General features: G+C 36.3%; 2 protein-coding genes across 2 annotated transcripts; both read right to left on the minus strand.

Annotated features, from left to right (window-relative positions):
* Nucleotides 1-59: 59 nt before the first annotated feature.
* Nucleotides 60-3313, minus strand: LOC117627250 (serine/threonine-protein kinase 16). Its single transcript, XM_034359228.1, has 6 exons — nucleotides 2759-3313; nucleotides 1982-2124; nucleotides 1665-1808; nucleotides 1165-1350; nucleotides 749-873; nucleotides 60-602 (listed from the first exon to the last, which is right to left on the minus strand). The coding sequence occupies exons 1-6, from the start codon at nucleotides 2970-2972 to the stop codon at nucleotides 377-379; spliced, it is 1038 nt and encodes a 345-aa protein (XP_034215119.1). The 5' UTR covers nucleotides 2973-3313; the 3' UTR covers nucleotides 60-376.
* A 378-nt stretch (nucleotides 3314-3691) lies between these two features.
* On the minus strand, nucleotides 3692-8105 carry LOC117627249 (agmatine deiminase). The gene is made up of 10 exons (XM_034359227.1): nucleotides 7836-8105; nucleotides 7078-7191; nucleotides 6892-6981; nucleotides 6675-6759; nucleotides 6398-6453; nucleotides 6218-6296; nucleotides 5625-5759; nucleotides 5190-5422; nucleotides 4449-4610; nucleotides 3692-4094 (listed from the first exon to the last, which is right to left on the minus strand). The coding sequence occupies exons 1-10, from the start codon at nucleotides 7920-7922 to the stop codon at nucleotides 3987-3989; spliced, it is 1149 nt and encodes a 382-aa protein (XP_034215118.1). The 5' UTR covers nucleotides 7923-8105; the 3' UTR covers nucleotides 3692-3986.
* Between the last annotated feature and the right edge of the window lie 1685 nt (nucleotides 8106-9790).

Raw genomic sequence — 9790 nt, forward strand, 5'->3', positions numbered from 1 at the left:
GACCAAAAGAACTGCTTTGTAATGGCTTGTTAAACTAATAATACTAAGCTCACAGGCTCTTTTAGTGAATCGCAATTATTGTATTTTAACTATTCAAAAGAATTCACTCCAGGGGAGAAGCACAGTTCCACAAATTACAAATTCAAAATTAAATAGTTGAGACAGATGAGTACATTAACATTCAACCAATGCACAAATTGCCAAACCTACTGCAAAATGTAATGTAATGTGTAGCACTGGAGAGGGAACTGCTATCAATTCAATTGCCCTATTGACTCTGAAGTAGAAAAGAAAAGGCATGATGGCTGACTTTTAGAAGCTTTGCTGAAATGTGCAAAGAAAGTTCATTTCATACTTCCTTTCCTTCCATATTATCTCACTGAGAGAACTTGGAGATCAACTTGTCCACATGTATTATAATATCATCAATGCGAGGACGGACTGCAGCCTGCGGCTGAAGCATCCATGTAATAAACTGGTGAAGAGCATCTGGATATGGAGGCTTAGGACCAGCTGGCCACTTTATCTGCACATTGACTATTGCCAACTGTAGGCTTCCTCCAGATTCTCCAAGTGCATATTCAAATGGAGATACTCCATACCTTTAAATAAAAATAAGGCATTAAGTGCAAGAACTAAGGTATAGCAGATTTTATCAAAATTTGGAAGACAGAAGGTATACGATCAATATGATGCTCAAACTTCAGAACTATAAAAGTAACTGCGAGAAAGAAGGTTCAGTACTCACAGTATTGCATACAAAGTGCATCCTAAGGACCATATATCAGTTCTTTCGTCAATATCTGCATGGCTTGGGCAATCCCACAATTCTGGAGCTCGAAATGGTGCTGAACAGTGCTCAGACGCCCATTCCTACATAACAAGCAAGAAAAACCATCCCTTTAATAGTTTTTTCTTCTAAAAGTTAGCAGACAAGAGAAGACCCAAACCTCGTGCTAATCCCCATATATTGGTTGAGCACCTTTACAAAAGGTGTAATTAACACACAAAGGTGTCTTCATTTAAGACACTAAACTAATTTAATGAACCAAAGAGACATCAGCTTGTAGGCATGCATTAAGCATACTGAAAAACTTTGCATTTATTCCAGAAAATACAAAAAGTGTAAGTAGAGAATAGAGATTGATATAAAAATATATATACCTGCAACTGAAGTGCCTCTGAACGAGAGCAAATTTGCCTCCTTGCGGGTCGAGCACTGCCAAAATCCATCAATATAGCAAGAGGTGGTTGTCCTTTTCTATGAGTTATCAGAACGTTTCCAGGTTTGATATCATTATGCGCATATGGGGGATCAAAACTGTGCATATGCTTGAGTCCTGCACAAATCTATGGCATTGATTTTTCTAAGTTAAAATGCTTTTGATGCTTCTAGCGCTACTAAGCCTAGAAAATAAATCATCGTGGGTAAAGCAACTGGAACATGGCACATCAATTACACCAGAACTTGGAAGCATTGTTGAAGGCTTATCTTCAGCTTACATACATCGCTTAATAAGAAGTTAAAATGCTGTATGGTTGTCTACAGTAAGCACTATAACGGTAGTCCCTGTTTGGCTGCTTTTCAAATATGGAAAAAGTGACCCTTCTTTTCAAAAGATAAATGTCAAATTAAATTGGAAGGGGATGAAATCTCCATTCACCTGCCGGAATATTTGAAGAACATCTGAGGTGGAAAAGAACTCCTTTTTAGTCTTCATAGTCTTGGCATTGTCCAGTAATGTTCCGTCCAGATGAACTGGAAATAACAAGTATGCTTCATGGTTCCAAGATGCTTCTTGTGTAGGCTGTCAATCAAACAGAATATTATAAACGAATCAATTGCACAGAAAAGTGAAAACAATGACAAATTTGACAGGCTACCATCTGATCTAAGTATGTTTAAAAGTCAAATTGTATGAGAAGAAAACACCTAAAGTAAGCTATGAGCCGTATCAAATTAAGTATTCCAGATCTTAACCTTAACGGAAATAATGGCATGATCAAGAAGTGGAAGCAGATTAGGATGACTGAACAGTGATGAAACTCGAATCTCCTCCTTCACCAACTCCAACTGCTCGCTATTCTGAATGAGAACTTTTTTCATAGCATAAGTTCCATCATCTACAAAATAATAGAGTAAAAGCAAGCTGAAATCATTTCCAAAGTTGAGTTGCAAACTGACCAACCCGTCACTGGAGCGTCAAGAATGCACAACAGATAAGAGCATGAAGGCCAAATCTCAAAAACATTATTCATTGAACTACTTGGCCAAGGTCCCCGCATTCTTAGATACCAAAATATCAAAACAATGCAATAGATTCATAGATCAAACATTCATATCACCTAACAATTAATGCATGCTACCACCTGGAACCATTCGAAGATTGAAGTTGGAACAAATGAGTCAAAATTTAAACTCAATTTAGAAATTCAATGGCAAAATCACTATTGTTTCCCAGCTGAGAGAACCAAAACCAATAATTTCAAATTCATGCTCAAATGACCCAGATCACTAATTCCCAAAGCAAAAAACCACACCTGGGCTCAAAGATTCAAACTTTAACCATTTCGAATTCGCATCAGTGCACCCAGATCACAAAATTCAAAGCAGATCACTTCCATATTCATACTAAACCAAATACAACCATTACAGGACTCATATACAAACGACCCAGATCCCAAAATCCCATAAGCATAACGAAAATGAACAAAAAGCCCAGAAATTGAATCAAGGTGAAGGAGAGATAAATCACACCTGATACATGAGAGGGGTCCTTGAATTTCTTAGCGAGACCACCACCACCAGAGGCAGAGGAGTCGGAGACCACCTCCTTGACCAAAAACACATAGGCGAACCCACCTTCCCCGAGCTGCCTCACGATCTTGAACCGAGTCTCATTGATCCACACGTCACCTCCCCCGTTAACGGCATCGTAGAGAGCGTTCAAACCAGAGAATGTACAACCCATCTGGTACTTGTTCAGCTGTTCCTCTTGTCTCAAATAAATAAACAAGAAAGGAGAGAAACGAAATCAGGTTCGAAAACCTGAGTTCATGTCAATCCGTCAATGAGGTAATGAGAATTTGAGTGTGATTGTGGCCTTGAATCTTTATTTTATGTTTGGGCATCCATCTGTCTTTTTCTTTCTTTCAGGTTATTTCGGTGTTGGATCTCTCAAATCTCGGCCAAACACATGGATGTTTTATGGTACTGTATTTTTTTCTGAGTCACTCTCACTTCCCCTCCATTTTTTTCGGTTATGTAGAACCAAACCAACCTTCGCTACTTTTTATCGCGCTTACAATGTACAATTTAGGGTTGCCATCTTAAAAAAAAAAATATTTAAATTAAAATTTTGAGTCACAAATAGGTTCGTCCATCATTGACAACATTCTACATTAGTTAAAATAGTCAATTGTATTTATTTGTTTCCTTTTTTTTTACCAGATCCTGTTTCTCTTGGGAAATTGCATAAGTTGTATGTCCAGAGTTTGGTATCACAGCATTTAAAACTTAGGCGTGGGGGGCGGGCTCCCTAGACGCATGATGCACGGTCAAATTAGTCAAAATTTGGACTACATAAATGTTCTCAAATTTGCACAGCCATTTTTTCTTTTGGTCAAGAAAACTTGTCTAGCCAAACAAATGTTGCTAACATTTCTAAGATGTCATCATTGGTAAATCCAGTTAAAAAAGAAAAACTGATCTGCCGCTGAAACCTGAGTTGGCCAAACTATAATTTGGCACACTTATGCAACTTCACATAGTCAGAACTATAATCTGGTTCTGGAGGCTTACAAGCCATCGTCTGTATTTGTGTCAATCAATATTCTGTAATAGTACAAATTGGAGAAGCTTAAGCTTGTCTCCCACCAGCTTATGGACCTGAAACAAATGTAACTGATAAATCAAGCTATGTGATTCATCTTTTAGCTTAATCCCACACAAATGCTCTGTCTGCACTGATGATGCATGTACGAAATCAATCGTGGTTGACGATACTCTGTGGAATGTGTGGTTGTTGCTGAGTGATGCAATGTATATTTCCACCCGCTAGAACAATCTCCCTTGCACCTTCAATTCTTACCACCTGAGCCAACCCAAGCCATACCAACATTAGAACAGGCTTGTTCAGCAATAGAAACACATAGCAGAAATGAACATTCAATAAAGATAGAAGAAAATGAATCCTTTTTAATCTGCACATTATATGAAACTAGTCTTGTTTGTTTCCCATTGCATTTCAAAAGAGACCGCTCTGTATCCTATTATATTTACTTTCAAAGGATGAGGCTTTATAATCTGCAGCTCCAAGAAGTTCAAACTTTTGGACCACTGAACTTGGTATACAATTACATATTAACCTACAGCAAACCATTCTTCTCAAATTCACCACCTGCACGTAATTATATATGGAGATGCTGGAGAAAAAGCAATAGCTCACTTCATGGTTTGGAAAGGCTTGAGATAGGACACGAACAGCCTCATCATCCCATTTTAGGTCCCCAAATTGGGGTGCAATGATTGCTCCATTGGCAATGTAGAAATTTACATATGAAGCAGCAAGTCTCGTGCCTGGAAGTCTCGGTTTAGCTTCACAGTCCTCCTATAGAAGAAACATTGAACACCAGGAATAAAACAATGCACCATAACATTTTGAAATTCAATTAGTTTGAAATATTACAAAATAAAAGGGGTCACTAGTCTATGTAGAGCCGAGTTTCAATAATTGTAGCATGATATATTGAAATGAGGAGAAAGGAATTAAAACTCTTATCAATCCCCACTGTCAACGTCCAAGGAGAAATATATGGTCACTCAATTATGTATAAAGCCAGAAAAAGGTAAGATGAATGCATTTAACTTTCTGCGTTTCTCTGGGAAGTGCTGATTCTAAGATGAAAACATAGAGTGCCAGAATAAAAATAGAGGCAAAAACTATTAATTAAACAAAAAGAATGAAACACTTTATCAAGCATTGGAAGGAAGAGGTCAACTGGACAAACAAGGGCATTAAGGAAAAGGCCTGTGACTGTTTTGCATTTTTAATTTGGGATATGCCATCTAGATAAATACGGACAGCAGTGGCATGTAAAAGAAAAAAAAAGTCCAGGACATTTGAGAGAGTTAGTTGATGCTTCATGAAAGTTGAACCCTAGTCTGTAGTCTGTAGTAGAATGTTTACCTGAAAAATTCCACTAGCCTCTTCATCTGTCATGTACAGTGGCCCAGGTACATGAAGTTTAATTATTTCTAATTTCCTACCATTGGCATCAGTAGTATTAGAGAGAACAGAAAAGGCTTCCACAGCTCTTTCATACTGAGGATCCTTTTCATCATCAGTCCAGGACAACAAAACCACACCAGGCTTCCCAAAACAGCACATATTGTCGATGTGACCATTAGTGTCATCGTCTCCTGTCAAGCATTTTTGTAGTTTAGGTTTTAATTAAAATAAGTGACCTGAGCTTTATCGATTATATGCACATGCAGCCAGACCACGTAATGTAAATCATTGCAAGGGAAAAAAAGAGCACAGAGCATCTCATTGTGAAAGAAAATTAAACTAGTATCATGTAAGAATCAAGATAGTGAGTTAGTAACCAAGCAGACATCTTACCATATAATCCACGAGGCAACCAAATAACTTTCCTCACTCCAAGGTATGCCTTAAGTTGATCCTCTATTTGCTCCTTGGTCAAATCTGGGTTCCTGTTTTTATTTAAGAGGCACTCCTCGGTGGTGAGGCAAGTCCCTGAAGGAAGTAAGTAAGTTCTGGTTAAATCATAAAGATAACTACTATACTTGCAGAGGGAATGAGTTTTTTAATGGTAATTTTTGTGCTGAAAAAAAAATGCAAGGTTCTGAACTTGCACAAGATGGGGCACATGGTAGTGCAACTTCCAATACATCATAACCAGGCATCGCCAATTCTTTCGTAAAGGAAAGAAACATGAAAAAGAAAGAGATACAAGGTAAAGTCTATAGTATCAAAAGCACGGGTTTTGGCACATAATTCAAGAAAGAACGGATCACTACCACGACCAGAGTATCACATACGTTTATGATTTAAAACAATTTTAAGGCATGAACTGGTTTGGCATCCAGAAGGAATTCTGTTGCTGGTGAAAGCCATTTCTAACTTAATATTTGCTTCAAAGAAAGAGGTAAGAACTTTCCTAATGCTAAATGATAAGTCTAAAATGTTGTTACCTTCTCCATCTACATGGATGCTTCCACCTTCGAGAATCATTGAGTGTGGAAACCTTGGAAGCTTCTCAACTGCCAGGATCTGCAGATTATGAGTGTTAGGAAAACCATTAAGCAGCGTTTCAAAAAAGCAAAGCTACAGATCATGTATAATCAAACTACGATCTATTCAGTTACTCTAACCTTCCGTGCCACAAGAAGGTCATGACTCCAGTCTCGGTAACAACCATCATCAATGCCTATCAATTCCAAGAATGGGTCCATGTAAAATGCACCGATGAGTAAACATTTAAATCATGAAACTATACTCTTAAAGCATCAAAGTTTCTAACAATATTTTGTATTGTTCACAAAAAGATTCTAGTGTTCCATTGCGTGAAAGATGGATTATACAATGGGATCCATAGAAAACAGTACCATTTAATAAAAGGCACCAGCTTTGAATAAATATAAACCCTACCTCCCCAGCTGTTAAAGTTCCAATCAATACCAGCAACCTTTGGCTCTGGGGTAGAAGAAGAGGATGCACTTATTCCTATGACAAACTAAACAGAAGACAAATATTAGCATTGTAAGAAGAAAAGAAAACAGCTTTAAAGGTTAACATAAAAATCTTAGTATCCTACTAATGAATATCTGATCAGAATTTCTAAGATGAGTCAAAGGAAGAAGCTCACTGTTGGCCCTGTATCACGGAACCAAGAATCATTCAAGCTCATCTCGATTACCCTGATATTTTCTGGTAGCTGACTTCGTGCATTTGCCCACTGAGTGCAAACATTCAAAATTAAATCTCATATGAGAATAATATAAAAGACTAATAGAGATACTAAAGACTTTCATCTCTTACAAATTATACCAACCTGAGCAGCACTTGCGCAGACAGTCACATGCTCAAACTTTGAGATTGCAGATGCGACCTTGGCAAACACCTGTTGAGCAGGCACTGCATTGTCTCTCCAGTTATCTGGGCGTTCCTATAACTCAAAATGAAGATTTATTGTCATAATAGACTCAACTAAGATTGAATGTTGGGATTAAAACAAAAGTAAGATCAATGCATCAAGGAAATGAGAATGTTAAGATTGATGATAAGAGATGACTAGAAAAGATTGAAATAAAACTAATCGATCTACTACATAAATAATGAGAGTGACACCAATATAAGAGAAACTAGCATTAAATTGTAAGGACGCCTGATATACAGCATAGATCACTAGATGCACGTATAATACTTTAAATTGCAGAAAGATGCAGAATTGAGAATTACATAGAAAATGCAGAAACATATGTCAATATGCTCTAATAGCTTTCAGGCATCAGTTATCTAATATGATGTCAAAGCAGGCAAAATCTGTACTAAAAACCTGACTGGTCCAAATAACTTGTAACTCATAATTTTACAAATGCATCAACTTAGCAATAACAAGAGGACATATCAATCGAATTGGCAGGGCTCCACATGAAACTTAGCAATAACAAAAAGAAAAGGTATTTGAAAACACAAGATTCTCAAAGACCCGTCAGCCTGAACAACAGAATTCTTCCCCATAAACATGAAAAATGTTGAAACCCAGTAAGGCACGTGACGTGAGATAAATCGAAGAGAAGGGTTACTTACAGGCCATCCAATCCAACACTGTGAATGGGGTTCCCACTCTGCAGGCATGTAGTATCCATGGAGAGCCGGCGTGCCTTCCATATTCATAGCTAGCGACAAGAAATAACTAAGACTTGAAGGTTAGAACTAGCTTTGGTAGATTTTGTTTGGTCGAAGATGAATTGAGATCCTCTGAACTCTGCCTCAACAGTTGGTACTCAGAAACAAGAGGGAGCTAAAACTCTCCATATATATAAAGTAGGCTTGATCCTCTGAACTCTGCCTCAACAGTTGGTACTCAGAAACAAGAGGGAGCTAAAACTCTCCGTATATATATATATAAAGTAGGCTTGTTATCACAAAATGTCCCTAAGGTTTATGAAACTATCAGATTGCATTCTTAATATTTTTTTGTGTCATTTGTGGTCTTCAATGTTAGTATGCATAATCACAAATAGTCCCTGCTGTTAGATTCAGTCAAAAATTCCGTTACTTTGCTGACGTGACATATATATATATATCACAAAACATCCTTGAAGTTCACGCACCTATCACAAATGGTCCTTACGAAAATTTTTCATTTTTCAATTTAAAATTCATAAAATTTTTGTTTTGTTTTTAAAATTTTATGAATTTAAATTATTTTAAAAAATATATTATATTTTAAATACATGTGACACTATATTATTGTAGATGTGGGCTCCATATATATGTTACATCAACAAACTAATGAAGTTTTTTAAAAATAATTTAAAATTTATAAAATTTAAAAATGAAAAAACTAAGGTTTTAGTGTTCATAAATGGTCCTCAAGATTAAAAATTAAAATCCTTTTATAAATGGATTTTTCATTTATAAATAATTTTAAAAAGAAAATCAAATTTTTATGAATTTTAAATTAAAAAATAAAAAAAATCGTATGGACTATTTGTGATAGGTGTGGGAACCTCAGGAATGTTTTGTGATATATATGTATACCACGTCAGCAAACTAACGGAGTTTTTGACGGAACCTAACGGCATGGACCATTTGTGATTGCACATACTAACCTTGAGGACCATGAGTGACAAAAAAAAAGGTTAAGGATGCAATTTGATAGTTTCATAAACCTGAGGGACGTTTTGTGATAATAAGCCTATAAAGTATGTTGGCTGCGTTTGTCAAGGCTTTTCGCATAATTGATACCGTAATTTTTGTATAAAGATTAAACAAGAAAAAAATATTAATTATATTATCAATGTTAATACAATCTTCACGCTATGTATCAAACAAGAAAAAAAAAATTAATTCTATAAAATTAGAAACAATATTAAAAGGAAAACTTGAAATGGTATCTCAGTCTGCTATTCTGTTTCTGTTTATAGCACAGAACAAAGCATGATGAGAGCGGTGATACCCCAACTCCAAGGCTGCCATGAGTCCATGACCAAATTGGGTTTTCTACGCAACTTATGTACCCTAGGTGAGTCACTGTTTGATCTGCACTGGTCCAGGCTCTAGCTAAAAAAGGCTAAATAAATCCATGTGAATTTCTTGTTAAAGACAAATTTTTTTTTGGTTACAAGGCAGGCCGAAAAATAAAAAGAAAAAACTAACAAGGCAAGCCCTACTTTGGGCTCTTCCTAGCTCATTATCTAGCAACAAGCTTGAGAGGGAGACGGGAGCAGACTCGTACTTAATGAAGCCCAAGGTTAAAAGACATTTTTTTCAGTTTCTCGAGACATATAAGATGGGGCTATTTACCAAATAAAAGACATACGACATGTTTCAATCCATTTCACTATGAACAAAATTTATTTACACCATTGTCATTAAAAAAAAATTGAAACCTTTTCAATGTGAACGGAAAATGGCCATAACATCGTCTATACCTTTAATTTTTTTAATTTATTTAAAAGGAACTTGCCTTATGTGACTTTAATCAAATGGTCGATGATAACACACTAACTTCTATATTGTTTCATCGATTAATTGGT

This window comes from Prunus dulcis, chromosome 5 (genome assembly GCF_902201215.1).
Source record: "Prunus dulcis chromosome 5, ALMONDv2, whole genome shotgun sequence".
NCBI classification, from domain to species: domain Eukaryota; kingdom Viridiplantae; phylum Streptophyta; class Magnoliopsida; order Rosales; family Rosaceae; genus Prunus; species Prunus dulcis.